General features: G+C 45.4%; 1 protein-coding gene across 1 annotated transcript in view; it reads right to left on the bottom strand.

Annotated features, from left to right (window-relative positions):
• Window positions 1–4,829: 4,829 nt before the first annotated feature.
• LOC144494992 (solute carrier organic anion transporter family member 4C1-like) overlaps window positions 4,830–25,111 on the bottom strand; it is a 130,412-nt gene continuing 110,130 nt past the window's right edge. The window contains exons 10-13 of the mRNA XM_078214720.1: window positions 24,023–24,189; window positions 13,836–13,900; window positions 6,984–7,121; window positions 4,830–5,382 (exon numbers count right to left, since the gene is read on the bottom strand). Of these exons, the coding sequence (XP_078070846.1) occupies window positions 5,240–5,382; window positions 6,984–7,121; window positions 13,836–13,900; window positions 24,023–24,189 (513 nt within the window). The 3' untranslated portion in view covers window positions 4,830–5,239. The remainder of the gene's footprint in view (window positions 5,383–6,983; window positions 7,122–13,835; window positions 13,901–24,022; window positions 24,190–25,111) is intronic.

Below are 25,111 nucleotides of genomic sequence, written 5' to 3'. Positions count from 1 at the left end.
TCCATCATTCACAATCAAAGGTCATGTGTGACTAGCTGTCAGCAAGGAGTGAACACCTTCTGGAGAGGAAGCTAGAGAGGGGTGGCACGGTGGCACAGTGGTTAGCACTGCTGCCTCACAGCACCAAAGACCCAGCTTCAATTTCCGCTTGAGTCACTGTCGGTGTGGAGTCTGCATTTTCTCTCCGTGTCTGCGTGGATTTCTTCCGAGTGCTCTGGTTTTCTCCCACTGTCCAAAGATGTGCGAGTTAGGTGGATTGGCTATGCTAAATTGTCCCTTAGTGTCAGGGGGACGAGCTAGGGTAAATGCATGCGATTATGGGGATAGGGCCTGGGTGGGATTGTGGTCGGTGCAGACTCAATGGGCCAAATGGCCTCCTCCTGCACTGTAGGGATTCTATGATTCTATGTGACTATTAGTGAATGTTGGCATAATTCTTCGCCTCACTACCAACAATCCCCCATCCCCGCGCCCCCCCCCCCCCACCCCCCCCCATCCCCCCCCCCCCCCCCCCCCCCCCCACACACACAAATTAGGCAGGGTTCATTTGTGTATAAAACACATGTTGCTATAGGTTATGATCATAAAAATCATTTGACAACTTCAACAATATTTAATTTCTCTATTTTTGATGCTTACATTGTTCTTATTTTTTGCTTAATCTTGGTTATTGTTTTGAAAACATTCCAACTAAATTTCCTATATTGGATAAAATTTGCAGGGGCTTTGGGAAAAACGCAGGGGAGTGGGACTAGCTGAGGCAGTCTTGCACAGATTCTATGATATATTTCAGTAAGAAGTATCTCAAAACCTCTGACATATTAATTGGTCAGGCTCTGATGACCAGAATAGACAGACAGTTCAGTCAGAATTTTCTAAGCAGCTAAAAAACTCTTGCTGTTGATACCAAGCAACAGACCCTGGTCTGCGCCGGTGGGCAGTGGAACCCTGAGTGGCATTAGACCCACAGCAACTCATTGACACACCACTGGCGAAGAGAACCCCACCTCCAGGCAGCTGATCCAATGAGAAGGTCAACAGCTCGGCAGCCTCAGCAGCATCACCGATGGAGGTTACCACCAAAGAAAGAACTGCTGCCTCCATGGCATAATCATTACAGTTTCCCTCTTCATCTGCAGAAAGGGACACACCAAGGATCCTTCGACGGCACCTTCCGAACTCATGACCTTTACCATCTAAAAGGAAAACTATGGCAGATACATAGGAACACCGCCACCTAGAAGTATCCTTCCAAGCTCCACACCATCTTGACAATGGACTATATCGTTGTTCTTTCAATGTCACTCGGTCAAAATCCTGAAACTTCTTTCCCAGCAGCACTGTGGGTGTACCTCCATTAGGAATGGTCAACAAATACTGACCTTCATCCTGTAAATGAATAAATAAAAATAAACCAGTGCCAGAGAAAGGAACAGGACCAGTGGTAGTGTCCCAAACTTGGCCATCCTGACAGCCATTGAGGAAGAGGTCCTGGAGCTGCTTGCCAACAATTGAAGCCAGGCCATGGGTCAAGATAAGGTTCCCTGGGCTAGGAAGATGCCAAAGGCTCATAATCATAATTCCTGCAAACAGTGCTGAAAGGGCTGGGGAGGGGAATTTGTTTGAAACTGGGTCAGCTGGCAGAAAGGTAGCATTGATGATTTGTGACTTTGGGGAGGCTTGCAGAATTCGAAGGGGATGTTGTGCCTCAATGTTGAAGAGTGTAGGATTCAAACAGTGGTTAACATTTCCCAATTCATCTGCAGGTTGTGGTGCACGCATGTATCCTTGCTGCCCTTGTCCTTCTAGGTGGTAGAGGTTGCAGGTTTGGAAGGTACTGTCAAAGGAGCCCTGGTAAGTTGTTGCATTGCATCTTACATATGTTACACACTGTGCATTGTGGTGGAGGGAGTGGATGTTGAAAGTGTGGATGGGATGCTGATCAAGGGGTTTCTTGAGTGCTGTTGCAGCTGTACTCAGCCAGGCAAGTGGACACTGTTCCATCACACTCTGAATTTCTGTTGTGCCTCCTGAATAACTCTCAAAAACCCCTGCCATTGCTGTTCCACTGTCTTCCCTGCTAGGCTCCCTTTCCAATCAACTCTGGCCAGCTCCTCCCTCATGTCTTTTTAGTTACCTTTATTTAATTGTAATACCTTTACATCTGATTCCAGCTTCTCCCTCTCAAACTGCAGGGTAAATTCTATCATATTGTGGTCACTGCTCCCTAAAGGTTCCTTCACCTTAATGAAGTCTACCTCAATACACATCACCAAATCCAGAATTGCCTGTTCCCTAATGTAACACTGCTGTTTAAGAAGGGAGGGAGGCAGCAGATGGGAAATTATAAGCCGGTTAGCCTGACTTCGGTCATTGGCAGGATTTTAAAGTCCATTGTTAAAGATGAGATTGCAGAGTACTTGGAAGTGCATGATAAAGTAGGACTGAGCCAGCACGGCTTTGTCAAGGGGAGGTCATGTCTGACAAATCTGTTAGAGTTCTTTGAGGAGGTAACAAGGAAGTTAAATAAAGGAGAACCAGTGGACGCGATTTATTTAGATTTCCAAAAGGCCTTTGACAAGGTGCCACATAGGAGACTGTTAAATAAGCTAAGTGTCCATGGTGTTAAGGGTAAGATGCTGGCACGGATAGAGGATTGGCTGACTGGCAGAAGGCAGAGAGTGGAGATAAAGGGGTCTTTTTCAGAATGGCAGCCAGTGACTAGTGCTGTGCCTCAGGTCAGTGCTGGGACCACAACTTTCAACAATACACATTAATGATTTGGAGGAAGGAACTGAAGGCACTGTTGCTAAGTTTGCAGATGATACAAAGATATGTAGAGAGACAGGTAGTATTGAGGAAGAAACACAAAGGGACTTGAGAGTCATTGTTCAAGATTCTCTTAAGGTTAATGTGCAGGTTCAGTTGGCAGTCAGGAAGGCAAATGCAACGTTAGCATTCATGTTGAGAGGGCTAGAATACAAAAACAGGATGTACTTCTGAATAAGGCTCTGGTCAGACCCTTGTTGGGGTATTGTGAACAGTTTTGGGCCCCATATCTAAGGAAGGATGTGCTGGCTTTGGAAAGGGTCTCGAGGAGGTTCACAAGAATGATCCCTGGAATGAAGAGCTTGTCGTATGAGAAACGGTTGAGGACTCTGGGTCTGTACTCGTTGGAGTTTAGAAGAGGGGGGATCTTATTGAAACTTACAGGATACTGCGAGGTCTGGATAGAGTGGATGTGGAGAGGATGTTTCCACTAGTAGGAAAAAGTAGAAATATGGGGCACAACCTCAGGCTAAAGGGACGATTCTTTAAATCAGAGATAAGGAAGAATTTCTTCAGCCAGAGAGTGGTAAATCTGTGGAACTCTTTGCCGCAGACGGTTGTGGAGGCCAGGTCATTGAGTGTCTTTAAGACAGGGATAGATAGGTTCTTGGTTAATAAGGGGGTCCAAGGTTATGGGGAAAAGGCAGGAGAATGGGGATGAGAAAGAAATCAGCCATGATTGAATGGCGGAGCAGACTCGATGGGCCAAGTGGCCTAATTCTACTTCCATGTCTTATGGTCTACACTCCTGACTTGTGCCTTGTAGATAGAGGACAGGCTTTTTCAAGACAGGCGGCGAGTTACTCATTGCAGAATTCCCAGCCTCTTCCCTCTTCTTGTAATCACAGAATTTATAAGATTGGTCCAATTAAGTTTCTGGTCAATGGTAATTCCCAGGATGTTGATGCTAGTAATACAACATGGAAGTAATTCAATAAATTTTATTTCATTTCTCAAAATGACCAAATTACAAAATTTCATTAAACCTTTTTGACAAACCTTTCAACAAAATAACAATTGAAAACATTTTGAAAGCATTTAATTTACATTTTACCAGAATATTTACAAATATATACAAGCTTTTGATTTTTTTCAAATTTAAGAATATATGCAATGAAAACAAATAATCAACAATAATACACTCGGAAGGAGCAGCTTATCAAATATTTTGCATAGAACATTTGAACATAAGAGTGTTTGGGCTGGTGATTAGACATTTCTTACTTATTTAATTAGTTGGTCTAAATAGACTATACTTTGGAGAGGTTTAACAGAGACGATTTGAAAATCAAAATTATACCCGAACAGGCGCCGAAGTGTGGCAACTCGGGGATTTTCACAGTAACTTCATTACAGTGTTAATGTAAGTCTACTTGTGACACTAATGAATAAACTATAAACTTTAAATGTAACTGGCCTGACTGTACACTCAGATGATTGTATGTTTGATGGTTGTGCGATTTCTCATCATTTTGTGCAGTAGAAAATAACTGTAATGACCATCTTGGTCTGGTCCAAGTACCCCTGCTATTAAGTGCTTCTGGATTGGCCTTGGTCTCTATTCATACTCCATAGAAACCATCTGACCCTCCCAGTTAAAGAATGTTCCAAATGGTGAAACATCCTATTTATTTATATAAAGTTTTATTTATTTATTAGTCACAAGTAAGGCTTATATTAACACTGCAATGAAGTTAGTGTGAAATTCCCCTAGTCGCCACACTCCGGCGCCTGTTCGGGTCAGTGCACCTGACCAGCACGTCTTTCAAACTGTCGGAAGGAACCGGGGCACCCGGAGGAAACCTACACAGACACGGGGAGAACGTGCAAACTCCACACAGGCAGTGACCCAAGGCGGGAATCGGACCCGGGTCCCTGGTGCTGTGAAGCAGCAGTGTTTACCACTGTGCTACCATGAAATAAATAATTTGTTGAAGGACTCCCAGATATATCCCATGTGGCAATTTATTGAGCATGCATATTTTATTAGTTACTTTTTTGGAGGTGCCCATATAGAGGCTATTTCACACGTGAAACATTGAAGACTATTTTGTAGATTGCCACCACGTACCTTCCATCCCAACCATAGCAGTTTGTGCATTTTGCATGCTGTGCCGGACTTTTTATAACCAACTTATATGCGTTTTTGTGTTCACAAAAGAATCATAATAGGGACAAGGTCTAGAAAAACAAAATGTTCTGCAATCTGACTGGAACAATTGATCAAATTCACGTCAAAATCAATCCAGTTGCTTTAAATGATAGACATACATTTTCATGGTGTAAGCCATCTAAGACAGAAATTTGCAATCATTGTCACATTAAAAATGAATGTTTTTGTCTCTCAGCAGATGTTGATTAATACACTGCCTTATCGGCGAGTGGACACATTTCCCCTCTCAGTCCCAGTCTATTCTTGGCCCTCAGCCTCAATTCCCCATTCACTAGCTGGCCCATTAGGCATCTGTTCTGGTTCTTCACGAAGCTGTGGAGGTCGATATAGGAAGAAAGCTGCAATAATTGCGATAACGGAGATCAGTTTGGAAGATGTGCCTATAAACAAAACATGTACATTTGGATTATGTTGATATCGAATCCTCTAGCACTGAAGTATATATTAATCAAGCATAGATCCAATTCTCTTTTGAAATTAACCATAGAATCTGCTTCCACCGCCCTTTCAGGCAGTATATTCAAGTTCACAAAAAACAAGTGCATTAAAAAATCACCTTTCTATAATCCAGTTCTTTACCCAGTTTTCTTAAATCTGTACCCTCAGTTTATCGGCCATCTTGCAAGTGGAAACATTTCCTTTCCACCTTATTTATTCTATCAAACCTTTCATACGTTTACATGGTGCTCAATGTCAGCAGTGGTCCAGTTGGTAGCACACTTAGTCTCAGTTGGAAGGTTAGGTTGAAGTCTCACTCCAGAGATCTATACGCAAAAAGCTAGGCCGAAAGTGCAGTGTTAATGGAATGCTGTATTGTTTAAAAGTGCTGTATTTCACTTGTTGGACGTAATCTTCCCAAAAAAATTCGAAGGGCGCTGATCTTACCAGCTCACCATGTCGGTAGATTGGCGCAGTGAGCTGGTACAATTACATGCGGAATGAAAAATCGGGTTCACGCTGGCTTCTCGCTGCATGCAATGTAACTGGCACTGTTTTGCTGGCAGAATCGGTTTCGCACCCAAAAGGATTTGAATGTCAACGACACCTTTTTTTGGCAATCAGGGGATTCACACCAGTAGGGGCTGGGGGGGTGGAGCTTAAACTTGACAGGGAAGCCGGCTGCAGAGTGCTCAGGGCACCATTACACAGAGAGATCCTCTGCCACACCCTCCTCTTCCTCCCCCATGGACATACCAACCCCCATTCCCTCATGGCAACATGTGTCGGTTGCATCGGGACCCTTCTCTTCACAACCCCCTATGCAGCTCACCCCGTCCACAGCACCCCCTTTGCCAATCACCAACCGCCTGCACGTCCTCCCCACTTTGTCAATCACTTCCCTTGCATAACTCATCTGCAGAGCTCCCCCCCCTTGCTTCCCCCTGTCATAGCAACACCCCACTCATTCTCTACTCCCTTGGCACGGCTTTGGCATGGTTATGGTGCTTGGTTGCTAGGGTGCCCAGTGGGCAGTGCCAGAGTGTCTGGATGGTGCTGCCAGGCTGGAAATGCTTGCTGGGCACTGTCCGGCGATGCCCCTGACCGCTCAGGGCTTCAATGACTTCTGATCCCCCTGGTGTGGTCATCATGTCTGGTCCCTGTTGGTGGGGACCATGATTGATTCTCGTCGGCGAGAGGGGAAAAATGTCCAGGAGGCTGGAAATGGTCGTGCCAGGCATGTTAAGACATTAATATTTAAATCGGCTGTGCACCCATTCTGGGCACGAAGCCGTTTGCGCTGGCAACACGGGGCCGGGAAAATGCTTTTCAGTGCGAGACCGTCCAAGTTCAAATGTAGCAATGCTCACTGATACTTTGACTAAAATTAGGTTGGGACCATCCTAATATGTACGTTCAAATACAATACATCATGGTGCTTTAATTCAATGAACTATTAAGGAATGTGTTTACTTATTCAAGTTTAGAATTCATTTAACATCTGTTCATACTCTTCTCAATAAAACCCAAATGGAAAACTTACCAATGGCTGTAATCAAACTGGCCATTTTCAAGTTGTCATATGTCCAGCATGCACCTTTCTGACCACAAGCATCTTCATTCCATAGGACACAAGATATATCAATCACTGTACCAAACAGAATTGGTCCTGGGATGGTACCTGTAAAATGAGTGAATGAAAAGTTAAAAGAGCAGCAATAGGGGTGTTTTTTAATTTCAGTGAAATGCATGTGTGACTATCTGCAAACTCCTCTGTTCTTTCTGTTGAAGTTGTCCAAACAATTGAGCTCAATTTTGTCCTCATTTGATACCCACAAACACAGACATCTTCTAATGCTGGGCACAGAGGTTGCCAGACCTGCTGAGTTTTTCCAGCATTTTTTGTTTGAGCACAACTACTGACACCTTAATCAACTATACTATTTGGGTAATTATCTAATGCTTTAATCTCTGTGTAGCATAGGAACTATTCCTATGCAACTGTGCTGTTATTTTGCCGCTATTTACTTTTCAGTTGTAGGAATTCTATTGACTGGTTAAGACTGTTTTCTATTGTACTTGATATTTTTAGCCTATAACTCTATACTCTGCCAATATTAGTGTGTATCAGAAATCATGGGTGACTCAGTGCCATTTTGGGCGAGAAAATCAGAGAGAATTGTGCCAACTCATGTTGGGGGGGTTTTGCAACGTATTTTTAGGGACTTAAAAAAAAATTTCACGAGATTCCTGCAGTGCCCATGACAAGATGGTGCTGATTCTATTTTCTAAATGAGGAGAGAATTCAGAAATCGGAAGCGCAAAGGGACTTGGGCGTCCTAGTTCAGGATTCTCTTAAGGTTAGGTTGAGTTCGTAGTTAAGAAGGTAAATGTAATGTTAGCATTCATTTTGTGAGGATGAGAATACAAAAGCAGGGATGTACTTCTGAGGCTTCATAAGGATCTGGTCAGAGCACATTTGGAGTATTGTGAGCAATTTTGGGCCCCATATCTAAGGGAGGATGTGCTGGCCATGGAGAGGGTCCAGAGGAGGTTCATGAGAATGATGCCAGGAATGAAAAGCTTGATGTATGAGAAGCGGTTGAGGACTCTGGGTCTGTACTTGATGGAATTTAGAAGGATGAGGGGGGGATCTCATTGAAACTTACAGAATATTGAGAGGCCTAGATAGAGTGGACATGGGAAAAATGTTTCCATTAGTTGGCGAGATTAGGATCTGAAGGCACAGCCTCAGAGTAAAGGGATGACCCTTTGGAACCAAGATGAGGAGGAATTTCTTCAACCAGTGGGTGGATGAATCCATGGAATTCATTGCCACAGAAGGTTGTGGAGGCCACGTCATTGAGTATATTTAAGACAGAGATAATTAGGTTCTTGATTGGTAAGGGGATCAAAGAGGCAGGAGAATGGGGTTGAGAAACTTATCAGCCATGATTGATTGGCAGAGCAGACTCGATGGGCCGAATGGCCTAATTCTGCTTCTGTAACTTATGGTCTCATGATTTGCCCACCTGAGGATTAGCTGAGCATTTTAATCGGGGGATGCTGAATTTAAACACCTGCCCTGCACTTGTTCAAATTTAGGATCACAGCGAGGAAGCTGACACCAAGGTTCTCTGAGGGAGCACTGACCAGGTTGCTGGATGCGGTGGAGAAGAGGTGTGATATGCTGTATGCTCAAACAGTCTGGAGATCATCCAGTAAGGTCACGAACCCCACGTAGGAGGCAATGGCAGCACTGGTCAGTGCCAGTGGCTTGCACAGGAGGACAGACACCCAGTGCAGGAAAAGTTTGAATGACCTCCACCGTGGAGCCAGGGTAAGTAACTCCTCACTACTCACCCACTCACCACTGTCACCACTCACCCACTCATCACACATGCACTGAAAGATCACTCACTGCTCCTCACAGGGTCCCAGACTTCTCGCCTCCTTTGTGGCTCCTCTCCTCATCACATCCCAGCTCCAACCACACATGCCATGAACATTGCCATCTGATCTGACATGCAGGCTGTTTCCACGCTCCCCATCTATCTCCTTGCAGGACAAGCTGGCTCACAATAAGTAGGAGGGAGCATGGATGGGTGGTGGAATGCCCAAACTGAAAATCCTCAGTGTTTGAGGAGAGAGCTGAAGATCTGACCAAGGAAGACCAGGACCATTTCTGTGCTAAGGTGACGTGGGCACAAGAGACAAAAGTGAGGACTATCAGCACATTTGTCCATCGGGCATGCCTCATGCAAGTCATGTCTCTCCTATCCCTATGCCCCTGCCATGCATTAATGCCATCTCCCTTCCCTTGCAGGTAAATCAGTCGAGCATCCCGGCCCACCCTACAGTACGGCACTGGACACCACAGAGGAGAGCAGCTCTGAAGAGTTTTCTGAAGTCCTGAATGAAGACGTGTCACAGTGGTTACTTGCACACTCCACCAACGCAGAGACTCACACCTCAGTGGCAATAATTAGTAAGCAGGCTTTTGGATCGCTCATTGGTCAGCAACTCACTTTTGATGATCCACAGCAGGTGGAGGCAGGGACGCCCCAGGGATCTGGTACTTGGAAGACTATTGGAAGCCAGAACTCTGCTGAGCCCCAGTCAGATGACATACCCCTGGACTCAGACGTCCTTCAACTGCAGGAGCTACAAAGGCAGAATGGTGAATATCTGGGAGGGATGTCAGCTTCACTCCTTGGATTGTAAGGCCAATTGGAGGAGTCCCAATGCCTTTTGTCTGAGGAGATGGTACAAGCATTCTGATGCAATGAGATCAACACTATGAGGGTGGTGTCTGCAGTGGAAACTTTGGTGCAGGACTGCCACTTCATGGCAGGGGATGTTCACTGCATTGTTCAGACCATGAACAGTTCAGGGCATCAACTACATGGTGCAGGCACTTGTGGGCATCCATAAGTTCCAGCACAAGAGGACAGCGGGGCTTCTGGATCTCACTCCGGCTGCACCCCTATCCCAAGGAGGAGGAGGATCAGTTGTCCAGCTCATTTGACTCCCCTCTTTCCGTGATTGGCACAGCTCCAGCCCTGCACACTGAAAAGGATGGCACCAACACACCAGTGCTGTCCGAAAGCAAGCTAGGGTCCTCCAGGCCCTCTAGAGGATGCCCACCACGGTCATCTCAGGCAACAGGGTGTGGAAGACAACAGGCCACCTCCAACTCAGCTGTGGATCCTGGAGAAACACCATGACGTAGCGGTAGGGTTGGAAAAGTAAAGAAATTACAGTTTCACAGTGTGGGCACGGGTGATATTAGGCACTTTTACATTTTGAGCACTTATGCTTGTACGTGAGCACCTACGTTATGTATTAAAAGTCACTTGTTGCACCCTCTTTGTGCCTCCCTGCTCAATTGATTGCTGCATCCCTGTCACATAAAGGCTGCATGCTCACAAAAGGCACTGCCTCCATCTCCAGTCTGCCAGGTTGTCAGCTGACTGGTGGACCTCCCTTAACACTGACAGGTCACAGTGATGAGACTGCATCCTGTGAATAAAGAACCCATTTCCTTCTGATCTCACCACAAGTAATCCAGTGGCTATAGCCTTGAGAGAGTCATTCCTCTGGCACCAGTGACACAGATCCCCACCCACATCCCTAACTAGGAGCTGCCTGTATCAGAGGAGATGGGTCTGACTGCTTGTCATCACCCTGAGGTTACTCTGGTCAGTGGGAGTTCACGAGCTTCCAGGCAGGAGTCAGGCATTCGCAGTAGATCTTTGAGGAGCAATACACTATCCTCACTGCAAGTCATCATCATCTTCCGGCGTCGTATGGACGATGGGCAAATGGATTCTTCCCATGATGGGAACAATATCAGGGCTGTGGTCACATTGCCACCACACAGTGAGGAAGGGTGAACTCCCATGATATGTCCTCAGTACCCACTTTAGCCCTGGTCATCAGTGAATTGAGAAGCTATTAGGGCATCTTGCGATCTCCTCATTCGGGCTCTCGCCCTCGCCCGACGGCCTTCCACTCTCTCCTCCAGGGGTTACTCCCCGACATCCTCCTCCTCAGGAGGAACTGTGCTGCTCATCCATCTTCTCCTCTGCCAGCTCCTTGCCACGTTGCCACGCCAGGTTGTGAAGGGTGTTTCACACCAAACGCTGTGCAAAACTCTCTGCGGGCTATAGAATCATAGAATCCCTACAGTACGGAAGGGGGCCATTCTGCCCATCAAGTCTGCACTGACCACAATCCCACCCAGACCCTATTCCCATAACCCCACATATTTACCCTGCTAATCCCCTGACACTTGGGTCAATTTTAAAATGGCCAATCAACCTAACCCGCATATCTTTGGACTGTGGGAGGAAACCAGAGCACCTGAAGGAAACCCACGCAGACACGGGGAGAACGTGCAAACTCCAGCCTTCAACAATTTATCCAAAATTTGCTCTCATTCCATAATAAACAGCCAGCGACAAACTGGAGGGTAAAAAAGTGAGCAAGGTAATACATTTTAGAATTATTTTAGTTAAAAAGCATTAGCATTGATAGATAACATGAGAAGTAAAAATAATGTTTAACTACTGAAAACAGAAGTGAAAGAAGAATGAGAAAAAGAGATTGGAGAACGGTAGGAAATTAATTCTTTATTTAAAATTGGTTTTAAAGGTTTATCTTAACAGTATAGGGTTAATATCATAAAGGGCTATTCTTAACATCTAAACATTTTCACTACTGTTATTTGTGTTAGTTTCAGTCACACAGTGTATAAGTTGAAACATTTTTTAATGGCTAGTAAATAGAGCATGGATTTCTTCCACACCTGCTGGACTGCAGCAGTTCAAGGAGGCAGCACATCACCACCTCCTCAAGGCAATTAGAGGTGGCCAATAAGCACTAACCATAAGTGATGGATTTTCCAGCCCCGTCCACCTAGGGAGGACTAATTCCCGACCAAGGCCAACAGACCTTTCAGTGTTCCATTAAATTTCCCATCCAGCCCACTATGATTCATACAGTAGGCGGGTTTGGAAAATCTACCCCAGTACTTTTGTTTTAAAGTTGACTCCAATCAGTGAGTAAGAATATTTCTTCAAATATTGTTCGAGTTCGCCAAGGTGAGAATTTTGGAGAATCGAATGCTCTTCCACTGTTGTCATCCATTTTCAGCATTGAGCGCTCATAGAGAATAAATCTTTCCTTTTTAAAAATCTATTCATGGGAGGTCAGCATTTACTGGCCATCTCTAATTGCCTTGAGAACGTGATGATGTGCTGCCGCCTCCTTGAACCGCTGCAATCTGTGTTGTAGGAATATCCACAATGCCATTAGGACGGAAGGTCCGGGAGTTTGTCCCAGAAAGTGTGTTGGAACAGCAATTTAATTCCAAGTCAGGATAGTGAGTTACTTGTAGGGGAACTTGCAGGTGGTGATTTTCTTTCTGTCAGAACAATGGACCTCATCTTTAGAATGGTGCTACTACCTCCAACTGTGTAACATTTTCCCATTTCCAATGCCAGCTGTTCTCGTGGCCCAAATATGATTGCCAGTTTGCACTGAGCTCTGATTAGTTTTTTTCATGGGTTGGTGTAAGATGGCATTCATGGGCATGGGGTTGAGGCCTAGAGGGACTAAAACTTAGCAAAAGCATTGGAACAAAGTTTAAAAGGGTGGGTCCCTTTAACCAGCCCAACTTGACATTCAGCACTGCCTCTGAGGGTTGACAAGCCCGATTTCATCCCAGATCTACACTCTCCCAGCACAAAGATCCTGCTATTTGGGGTATTTTTTCTCTGAGGTGGCTTTGGTGAGCCAGAAGATATCCCGAATCTGTGCATCTGCCTGGGGAGTGAAAATCCAGGCTGTTATGCCAAAGAGAGGGAAATGAATCACATGTCTGTTGGGAACTTCATCCAAAAGCTAAAAGGTACTGGAATGCGTGTTTACCCAAAACAGTGCAGTTCTTTGTCCAACATTTAACCATTGTAGAAAAGAAATGACATTTTTACAAACTGGGCCAGAAATTCCCTGGGCCACCATCCCCATAATAACACTCACATAATACGCTCAGTGTCCTCCATTGTTGGATCTGCCAGAGTTTGCATCATCAGCAGGAAGATACCAGTTTTTGCATGAGGACAGCAGGTATCCATGCCACTGCAGCATCTCTACACCTGTGGAGCAGTACAATGGCATTCTCTATGACACACCTAAACCCAGTCAGGACCCATTCAGCCACCTATGAAAGTGGACCGATCTAGATTTTTCAAAAATAAATATGGCCAGTGTTAAGAAGTTTGGGGCCTTTCTTTGGTCAGTTGTACCCGTCTGGAGGTAAGTGTATTTGTTTCCAGTCCTATGCTAGGTCCAAACTGAACTGGGGAAATCACAAGTTACAACAAGTGTCTGAACTCCAGCTCCATGACCCCTACTGTGTTCTTTGGTAACACTGGCCTTGCAAGACACATGAGTTCCAATTGAATTAGAGCTTCGGTCCAAAATAAATCCAAGAGTTTTGTTATCATGTGCTTGGTTCCACTCACTGCATGAATGTCATACTACACAGGGACCTGTGTGATACTCCTTCACTTATCAATGATTTTTAAGCAGCGTTTGTTTTATTCTAATGTTAGTTCTGATGGAGGGTCACTTCAACCTGAAAAGTTGGCCATGGTGGGGCTGGCGAATCATTGAAATCTCTGTTCACATTAGTGAGGCCAGAAGATCCTGCTGGCACGAGGGACCAGATCATTCTGGCTGTTTCTCTTCACAGAAGCTGCCTGACATGCTGAACTTCCACCATTTTTATTTTGATTTCAGATTTCCAGCACCCACAATATTTTCCTTTGCATTTATTGTATGATGTTTGCTCAGTTAGAATGTCAATGGTATCATGATAGCTTCTCACCTAGGATCCTCACAAAGAGCCACTGAATACCCAATGCAAACGAGCGTTGTTTATCTGGAACACACCTGTAAACAAAGTTAAAACATTCTAATTGTCATTTTTTGCAACCTGAATAATAGGAAAACGTAAACTAAAGTTTGTCAAAAAATACTTATTGCCAATCCTTTCCTGCCTCAACTTAGACTGCTCCATGCCAAAGATTATTCCTCAGCTCAGGAGACAGGTAAAGCTGTTTCACTGACTGATAGGAAGGACATGAACATACGAGTTAATTTCTCATCTTATTTTCTTTCTGCAACATTTTAGTGGAGGATAGGAACTCACCATGTGGGAAATTGTGAGGGTGAAACAATTTCAATGTCCTGCGGTGTATTCACAATGTTAGAAAAAAACTCTTGCTTTGAGAAAATCCTTAGCCATAGATTTAGTTTTGGAACATCTCATTTTTTTAAAATTTGGACATCTTTCTTTTCATTAATTCGTCAACATACTGCACTTTTCTAAGATTAAGACATTTTATTGGACAGGCTGACTGCAACATTATTCTGCATTTGGTGGTGTTGTGCTTAACCTGGCAATACGTGGAGTTAGAATTTACGAGCCACCTGCCAGTGCATTTGAAGGACGGGGGTGGGGGGGGGGGGGGGGGGGGGGGGGCTCATAAAGTACAGTGTGTGGCCTTCCCACCCACCCTGAACATGTCTCCCATATTACAGTCAGTGCAGGAGGCGTCAGTCAACCCACCCACCCTTGCATCTATTGAAGCCCTTAAGTGGCTTTTTTACCAGCCCCCAAGCCCAACAGCTTTCACTGTGCAGGCAGCGTTGGGCTTGGGAGTTGGAAGTGGGAGGTGGGTGGTGAGAACATTTTTGGGTGCAGGGGAAGAACCTCCTTGGGAGGGAGTATCCCCTGTGCCCATCAGAGATACTCCAACAAATCCATGACCCACTTTAACCCTCCTTATCCAGGCCTCACGAGCACAGGTTTCCACCCCACTTATCTCCCTTCACTGAGGCTTGCTAGCTAAAAATTCAATGAGCAGCAGGGCGTTATTATGTTTCACATGGGGTTTCTCAAATCATAGAATCCCTACAGTGCAGGAGGCCATTCGACCCATAGACCCTGCACCGACAACAATCCCACCCAGGCCCTATCTTTGTAACCCCATGTATTTACCCTGCTAATCCTCCTGACATTAAAGGGCAATTTAGCATGGCCCATCAACGTAACATCTTTGGAGTGTGGGGGGAAACCGGAGCCGCTGGAGGAAATCTATGCAAGCACGGGGAGAAATTGCAAACTCCACACAGTTACCCGAGGCCGGATTTGAAACCAGGTGCCTGGCGCTGTGAAGCAGCAGTGCTCACCATTGTGCCACTGCGCCACCTGCAAATGGAAACCTGGAGACAAAGAAAAATAATTTGACTTTCCAGTGACCTTGTTTACACTTTGCAGTGCTGTAGTAACAATCGTATTCATCAAATTCAACAGGATTTATTGTCAAGTGAGACTGGAGGATTCCGCTCTTGGTTGTAGGAGATGGGTGTCAATTTTGACCAAAAGCAGCAAGAATTTAAAAAAAACAATTGACGGGGACCTAATCGGGCTCTGTGTAATTGAAGCAGAACTCTCTCCCATTTGTAATCCAGCCCCCTTGAGATAAAGACCGATATTCCATTAGCCTTGCTGACGGATTGTATACCTATTAGAATTGAATGATTTGTGCATTTCCCAAATCTCTTTGCTCCTCTACAGTCCCTAGTTCCTCACCACTTAGAAAGTATTCAATTTATGTTCCTTAGCTCCGAAGTGGTTGATCTGACATTTGGTCACACTGAACTCTACTTGAAATTATCCGTGAAAACACATTTCAGCTGTAAGGCTGGTAAATAGAGCTGTGTAACTCAGTAACCACTATTTAGTAAATCACGTTCCCATTCAAATTTTAAAGAGGAAAATGTTTTTAATAGTTTTATCTCGACCTTTGATCTGTTAGTCAGTTATCCCAAGTGGGCAAATACGGATGAGCCAAATAGTTCCTAATGTTATTAACTGGAAAAGCACTAGCAGCATTTTCTCATGCCAATGCTGCTGACCAAACTATGATATTGTTAGGTCTTATATTGTCCAATATTGTAAAGTATTGCACCATATTCTCAGAGCTTACGATTTAACATCTGAAACATTCAGCTGAAATTTAAGAAACAAAGAATCCTGACATTAAGTATAGAGAAATGGTGTGAGCTCCAATGATACATGTCAGACATGGATTGGAAAGCTCAGGTCTAACAGACTACAAAGGTCCTTGCTATTCAACGCTCTGGAACATACTTCTGGAGATAGTAATTCACAGGTAATTTACAAATCCGATTACTTTATCAGGAATGGAAAACTCTAGAGCAAATGGACACAAATTATGGCCCCACAGGTTATACAAGTTGGTGGTCATTTGTCCCATGGATGAATCATTCTGTGAGCCAACAACTAATCAATCCAGAGTAAAGCCAGAGGAACAGACAAGCAGTAGCCAGAGGTGTGACAGAAATGAGCTTGGATGTTTTAAATGTGCCACAGTTGATCACAAGATAAATCACTGTTGCTCTCTCAGAACGCGGAATATTGTGAGCTTGTAAAACCATTGACTAGAAACTGAACTGGATCATCTATATAAACTTTGTGGCAGGTCAGAGGCTGGGAATTCTACAGTAGCTCACCTCCTGACTCCTCAAAACCTGTCCACCATCTGCAAAACACAAGTCAGGAGTATGATGGAATACTCTCCACTTGCCTGGGTGAGTGCAGCTCTAACAACACACAAGAAGCTCAACAACATCCAGGAAAAGTGGCCCACTTGATTGACACCCCCATCCAGAAACATTCACTCTCTCCACCACTGACAGACAGTAGTAATTGTGTGTACCATTTACAAGATGCACTGCAACTCAGCCTGACTCCTTCAGCTGTACCTTCCAAACCCGTGACCTTTACCATCTGAGGACAAGGGCAGCAAATGCAAGGGGATGTTCCCTTGCCTTTGTTCCCACAAATTGGATATTCCCCTTCAAGTCACACACCATTTTGACTTGGAATCAAATCACCATTCCTTCACTGTCGCTGGATCAAAATCTTGGAACTCCCTTCCTAACAGCACTGTGGGTGTACCAACACCACATGGACTGCAGTGCTCAAGAAGGCAGCTCACCACCATCTTCTCACGGACAACTAGGGATGGGTAATAAATGTTGGTCTCGCCAGTGATGCTCACATCCCACGCACACATTAAAAAAAGACTGCTTGTTAAGTGGTTGCTGCTGATGTAGACAGATTGAATCCTTATCTTCACCCAGGCCCAGTGATGCATGGCAACTTGTTCACAATAAATAACAGTTTGGTGAAGGACCTGCATTATGTGAAGTGTGAATTTGCTAATGTTTAATGTGGGTATGGGGGTGTGGTGTGCAGGGCAGTGGTTAACTACAGAAGGACCTGTGCCAAAAGTCTGGAATATTTAGACTGAGTATTGCTGAAAAAAAAAGACAAACTATTGAAGCTTTTTGACTTGCACTCATCAGGACAGCTCACAAGATGGAGAGAACAATTTATATTGCACGAGAAGAGACTGCCAATTGCTTGGCAAATGATTGACTCTGAATGGTAGAGGCATTCCTTGGAGGATGCAGCAGAGAACAGCTAACTGCCAATTTTGTTCAAATTCAAACCCTCAAAGCATTGCCATGGGGAGAGAATGGCTGTCCCCTGCAACTTTGTTTAGTTGGAAAAGACAGGGTCCAGAGTGTGAATGTATGTAGTTTCTTGCATAAATAGGTGAGCCCAAATGATAATCTTGAATTGGTTTTCAGTATAACTCTTAACACCCTCAGAATTGTTTAGCAAGTGCCGTCCAATCATGCAATCACATCTAATGTTGGACAGTGGCTTGAATTTTTTGGCTGTTCACATTCCCCCTCCGCTGCCAGTGAGGACGGAGAATTTGGCACTCAGCCAAATCTCCATTCACTGCAGTGGGACCAAAGAATCCTGCTGGCCCAAGGGCAGAATTCTCCCATTTTGAGACAAAGTGGGGTGATGGGCGGTTATGGCAGCGCCTGTTCCTCTGGCCAGAATAGTGGGGCTCCACACAAGATTCAGCACTTGAAACCTTGTAATTGTGCACAGGTGAGTTCCACTCTACCTCTTCTGGTGGACTAGCAGCTGATTCATCCACCCACCCACCCTCAGTTGATGTGGTCTAAGATCCCAACACCATATTTAAAATCCAGCACATATCACTGTCTCCAGACCACCAGTCTTCACCAGATTCTTTTTCTATCCATTCGTGGGACATAGGCATCACTGGCTGGCCTGCATTTATTGCCCATCCCTGGTTGCCCGAGGGCAGCTAAGAGTCAACCACACATTGCTGTTGCTCTGGAGTCACACATAGGCCAGACAGGGTAAGGACAATAGATTTCCTTCCCTAAAGGGCATAAGTGAACCAGATGGGTTTTTCCAATAATTGACAATGGTTACATTGTCATCATTATACTCTTAATTCCAGATATTTTTTATTGAATTCAAATTCCACCAGCTGTCATGGCGGGATTTGAACCCGGGTCCCCAGAACATTAGTTGAGTTTCTGGACTAATAGTCTAGCAATAATACCACTAGGCCATCACCTCCAACATGTCTAGAATCCAGAACCTCAAGAAGAAAGCAACACTGGCTTTCAGCGCCAGGGCCCTTGAGGCCCTTACTTAGGGTGTGCGGGCCCACTGACATGTCCTCTACCCCGGTGATGGCTCAAAGAAGTACACCAACCTCACCTCTCTGGCCTGGGAGGCCATTGCCCAGGAGATTAGCGCGGCTGTCACCTACCCACAAAGCGCCATCCAGTGCAGGAAGCGGATGAATAATCTCATCTGCTCCACCAGGGTAAGTCCTCTCTTAGTTCCTTCCACATCAAACTCATGTATTCAAAAGGCTACTCTCTTCACAGATCTTGTTACCTGACTGTTGTGGGATTACGAGTCTGCATCATTGTTTACACTCACGGTGGATGCAGCGTCAAAATTATGCCCTCACTTTCTCAACAAGACTTTCACAACTTCGTCATCCTATCTGTCTCATTTCTCCAACTTCCATCCCTCTCCCTTCTGGGCAGGGCACATCACACAGAGGGGACATGCATTTCATCCAATCTTTACTCCATCCCCTCTCGTCACATCTCTTTCTTTTGTTGTCATACAGGCCAAACCTGTGCACAACATGTGAAAGCGAACCCAGACCATGGGAGGAACTGCAGAAATCATCAGTCTCACTGAGTTTGAAGAGACTGCAGCAGAGCTCGCCAGTGAGGGCAAGGATCATTCCTGTGACAATGCAGAGCTTGGCTTCTCACAACAACCTGGTACAGATCTTCATCACTTCACCCAATCCTGCATTTCAAAGTGAGTGCAATGAACTCTGAATTAGCTTCAACTCATCCACTGAAACTGTCCTTTGTCTTTAGGAGGTACCACCAGACCAGGACCAGTGTGGCAGCCCAGCAGCTCTCTGAACCCCGGGTGCACGTCTGCAGATGAGGTGGCTCAGGTAGAACAGTTAAAGCACTCAGCCGCATTCTTCACCAGCGCAGGTACACAACACGGTGGGGCAGAGTTCAAGGTTGGACTTAGAGTCACATTATAGAGAAGGCCTCACTGACATGCCCCACAGCAGTTGGTTCAGGGACAACAGCACAGGTCTCTGCTACTCAGGGTGCTGCTGGAGACCAGTTACCTGTTCAGTCCCAGTCAGATGATGAGCCCCTGGCAGTGGTTGTCAGCTTAATGGTGGAGATGCAAAGGCAGGCAGCAAAACATCAGGCAGACCTTCAACAGATCTTCTGCCTCCACTTGTCAGAGTAGAGCACATGATGGAGGAGTCTGCATTCTGTCTAAGATTGTGATTTCAACATGCGAGTGCCATGAGGCCACAATGGGAAGATTGGCGACCATCACGGGGGCCTTGGTCCAGCATGTTCTGCCGGATTTGTGCTCAGCCATGCACTCCATGGCTACATACTGAAATGGGCACCATCAGTGTGTCGGCCACATGGGGACCAGTTAACCTTGAGCACTCTCCAGGTGCTCCAACTCCTCCAGCCACTTACAGGGAGGATGAATGTCATCCAGACATACCTGGAGGCTACAAGCAGGACATCCCAAGTGTGTACAGCTCCTCACTGTCCCCTTTGCCTGTATCCACACCAACTCTGAGGGTCCTTCTGTCCCTGAGCAGGAGACCCTTGAGGCCAGGCCCCTCCAGGGCCCGGGCCACCAGAGGATGCCCACTGAAGTCATCACAGGCATCTGGATGTAGCAGTCAGCAGCCTGCTTCCACCCCTGATGCTGATGTTGGGGCTAACACTAAGGAGTAGAGGCAGGGCGAGGAAGGTTAAAAAGCTTTGATGGCACCTCAGGGTAATGGGTGCTTTATCATTGTGAATAAATTGTACGTTTTGAAAACCATTTCACTGGTCTGTGAATAATTAGATGAAAGCATTTTGGTTTGGATCTTTGCAATCCTCTTATTCAGAGCTTCAACCTTTCTCACACTGAGTGTCCCTTTTTAAGGTTAACATTCATGTGATGCCAAACTCAGTGCCACTTGGTACTGTAACCTTGTGTGTTGTCAGGGAGCTGTGTGTAATTCTTTACTCTGAGTGTATGAAGGGTGAGTTCTCAATCATTAATCGTCAAGGGGTGGCAATGGCTAATTAAGGCTCATCGGCAATCAAGTTTGACATCAACGTGATTTCCTGATGGTGTGACACAAGATTGGAAGACCTGGGGGGATTCTGGTGGGTGGCTGTTTTAATGAGTATTCATGAGATGCAAATAAATGCAAATGGTGTTTGCGCCATCTGGCAGCAGGAAGAACCACCCGCGATGAACCCACCGGTGGGAGAACTGTGGTTTTACACCAGCAAGTTTCTGACTTTTTGGTTCCCACCAGATTCACTGTGCCCATCCGCCACCAAACCCACCATGGGCGGGGTTGGGAGATTTCCACCCTATGTTTTGAGTTTTGCAAGCAGGGGTTGATTCGATACGGTCAGAACTCTGCCTGTTGCAAACAGCCAAAGGGACATACTGTTTAATATGAGCTGTCAGTCACTGGGATGGATGGCCTGCATACCTGCAGCACACCGGCATTTATATACTACATTACTCATTTGTGTGATAAGCAGAATGTTGTTTTATACACAGGCCACAGAAATGGACCAATCATGCCATGTGGCATTTTATTTATAGATGAATTTCAGAGAAGAATAAATCTGGACATCTCCATGGTCTACTTCAAGAGGCTACAGAAGTTGCCATTGAGTTGCACAATATTTGGAGTTCCTCTAAATATAAGGAGCTCAGGGAGGAAAGGTGATAGTAAGACCATAAGACCATAAGACATAGGAGCGAAAGTAAGGCCATTCGGCCCATCGAGTCCACTCCACCATTCAATCATGGTTGATTTCAACTCCATTTACCCGCTCTCTCCCCATAGCCCTTAATTCCTCGAGAAATCAAGAATTTATCAATTTCTGTCTTGAAGACGCTCAACGTCTTGGCCTCCACAGCCCTCTGTGGCAACGAATTCCACAGACCTACCACTCTCTGGCTGAAGAAATTTCTCCTCATCTCTGTTCTAAAGTCACTCCCTTTTATTCTAAGGCTGTGCCCCCGCGTCCTAGTCTCCCCTGCTAATGGAAACAACTTCCCTACGTCCATCCTATCTAAGCCGTTCATTATCTTGTAAGTGGATAGTAGATGGAGAGTTGCCTGGTTGTTTCCAGTACTGTATATGCAAGTGTGGTGACATCAAGCAGGCCACCAAATGACCCTTGGGGTTTCACAGCCTGGGGAAATGTAGATCGTATATACTGAGAAATTTGAAGGAATTTGAAGGTGAACATCTGCTGCTTCATAGCGCCAGGGCCTTGGGTTCAATTCCAGCCTTGGGTGATGGTTTGTGTGGAGTTTGCATATTCTCCCTGTGTTTGCGCAGGTTTCCTCCGGGTGCTTCGGTTTCCTTCTACAGTTCAAAGTTGTGCAGGTTATGTGGATCGGCCATGCTAAATTGCTCCTTAGTGTCCCAGGATGTGTAGATTAGATGTATTAGCCACGGTAAACATGTGGGGTTACGGGCGAAGGCTAGGGCCTGGGCAAGATACTCTGTCAGAGAGTCAGTGCAGACTTGATAGGCTGAATGGTCTTCTTCTGCACTGTAGGGATTCTATGATTATCAAGTGTAAGGACTCAGAGACATACACCGGAGTTTTCCCGTCCTGCCCACAATGGGAATCGTAGTGGGTGGGACACAGACTATGCAAAGGTCCGTTGATCTTGGGCGGGATTTTCCGGTCTCGGGGCGAGCATGGCTGGAAAATCCCACCTGTGGAATCATAGAGCAATACAGCATGAAAACAGGCCCTTCAGCCTAACCGGTCCATGCAGACTGCCCTCTCAGCTAGTCCCAATTGCCTGCGTTTGGCTCATATCCCTTCTATGTACTTATCCAACTGCTTTTTAAACGTTGCTATTGTACCTGCCTCAACCACTTTCTCTGGCAGCACATATATGCATCACCCTCTGTGCGAAGACGTTGCCCCTCAGGTCCCTTTTAAATTTTTCTCCTCTCACCTTAAAACTAATGTCCTCTAGTTTTCAATTTCTCTTGCCTGAGGAAAAGACAATGGGGCGATTCTCCCATCCCGTTGTGCTAATTTTTCAGCACAGGGGGTTGGGAGATTCTCACATCGGCAGATTCGCGGCATTCGTACATGCGTTCCCGCCCCATTTACGACTCCCAACCCAAGTTTTTTGGCGACGACGGAACCAAGCTGAAAATCAGTATCATTTGTATGCTTTTACATACCATTAGCTGGTCTGAGACAACCATCTCCGCCCTCATTAGCGTCTCCCATCTCTCTGGCGTGATGTCACTCTGGCGCGGTTTACAACTGCTATATAAAAGTCGGGAGTTGGCGTGGCAGTGTTCAACAGGAGCAAGGAGGTAGGTTTTATGTTGCTGCAGCCCCTGGAATGTTGGGGAGGTTGGAGGCAGGGCTTAGAGATTTGCTGCTTGTTGTGGGGAGTTTCCTGGAGATCTTCAGGTTCTGTGCCCTGGCCCTGTGGGGTGGGGCCCTTAACAGAGTGCTGGCCAGGCTGCTCTTTGCAGCCACTGGACAAGAACAGTTCCTTTGTTCTGGCTGTGTGATGCTAGTGGCACAGAGCGTGGGAGATTCATTTTGGGAAATACGCTGATTTACTTCAATTTTCACACGAATTTGACACTCTGTTAAGGGCCCCACCCGAGAGGAACAGCACAGTGGCTGCAAAGAGCAGCCTGGCCAGCACTCTGTTAAGGGCCCCACCCCACAGGGCCAGGGCACAGAACCTGAAGATCTCCAGGAAACTCCCCACAACAAGCAGCAAATCTCTAAGCCCTGCTTCCAACCTCCCCAGCGCTCCGGGGGCTCCATAAAACCTACCTCCTTGCTCCTGTTGAACACTGCCACGCCAACTCCCGACTTTTATATAGCAGTTGTAAACCGCGCCAGAGTGACATCACGCCAGAGAGATGGGAGACGCTAATGAGGGCGGAGATGGTTGTCTCAGACCAGCTAATGGTATGTAAAAGCATACAAATGACGGTTACACTGATTTTCAGCGTAGTTCCGTCGAATTTGTTGGGGAGAATTCTGGCCTATGTGCGTTCATCCTATCTATGCTCCTCATGATTTTATACACCTCAACAATCCTACGTTCCAAAGAATAAAGTCCTAGCCTGGCCAACCTCTCCCTATAACTCAGTTGAAGGTGGACAAAAAACTCACCACCAACCTCACAGATTGTGTTTAAAAAGGCATCATAGGCTGAGCAAACATGTTCAAGTAATAAGCTATATTATTTTATGAGTTATTTTATGCAGTTGTGCATCTTCTAAGTTCAATGTATAATACTAGTCCCATAAGACTTGTCCACACCATGTATGCTGTGTTTAAACCAGATTGGATAAATAATCAATATATGAATTCTTTGCATTTCTAAAATCTATTATCACATTGACATATTTTAAAGTTTCACAGAAAGAATTTGCTTCAAATAGAAGTGGCTTTTGTGATGTGGGTACTGAATATATAGCATACCTGAGAACAGCTATTGTAATTGGTGTGCCAGTCATGAATGTGAAAATAACAGCTAGTAAAAAGAATCCCATAAATAAGGGCATCATGTTACACGTGGAGCCACATTTTCCTTCACGTGCAGAAAATTTATTTCCAGCAGGCTGGATACAAGAACAGTTCTGGTACATCTGGAAAACAAAAGACAATCACAATGAGTCCATCTGGAATTTCCTCAGAGCTGCTCACAAGTAACTGTTGTAACTTTACAGTTAAAGTTTATTCATTAGCCTCACAAGTCGGTTTACATTAACACTGCAATGAAGTTACTGTGAAAATCCCCTAGTCGTCACACTCCGGCACCTGTTCGGATACACTAAGGAAGAATTTAGCATGGCCAATGCACCTAACCAGCACGTCTTTCAGACTGTGGGAAGAATCCAGAGCACAAAGAAGAAACGCACGCAGATACTGGGAGAACGTGCATACTCCACACAGACGGTCATCTGAGGCCAGAATTGAACCCGGGTCCCAGGTGCTGTGAGGCAGCAGTGCTAACCACTGTGCCACAGAAATGCAGCTGAAACTTTTTTCCAACACAATTCCTGATGAAATTACATTAATAGAGAAGGTGCAGCTCCAAGGGAATTCCCAGCCAATTTATCACTGATGGCATTCATTTTTTAGTTTACATCTCTGTACAGCATCACTTGTTATATGTCTGATAGTTACATTTCATTTTGTTGATAAAGACATTGAAAGTGGTCTAATCACAAGGCTGTGACACAGAGGGTCAAGACATTGTGGTATCTTGCAAAAATGAGTGACCACTCATTAGATTAATGAATGAATTGTATATTAAGGTAAATAACTGTGCACAGAGAGCAATATAAAGGCTACTGTACTCCACAACTCCAGACTCCTGACTGGCAAGGAAAACCCGTGTTCAGCTCCAGGATTTGCGTGCTCCGGCCCAATTGGCTGAAAGAGTCACTTGACCCTCCGAGAGGTCACTCCTTAAAAGGGCACATTACTATGTTCCTACATTTTTAAGCTTGCAATTAACACATTTCAATAACAATTGAGCTATTTACAATATTCTACAACAAATGG

The sequence above is a fragment of the Mustelus asterias genome, chromosome 6 (genome assembly GCF_964213995.1).
Source record: "Mustelus asterias chromosome 6, sMusAst1.hap1.1, whole genome shotgun sequence".
In the NCBI taxonomy this organism is placed as follows: Eukaryota; Metazoa; Chordata; class Chondrichthyes; order Carcharhiniformes; family Triakidae; genus Mustelus; species Mustelus asterias.
The sequence above is the reverse complement of the archived record's forward strand: the minus strand, read 5'-3'. Positions and strand labels throughout refer to the sequence as shown.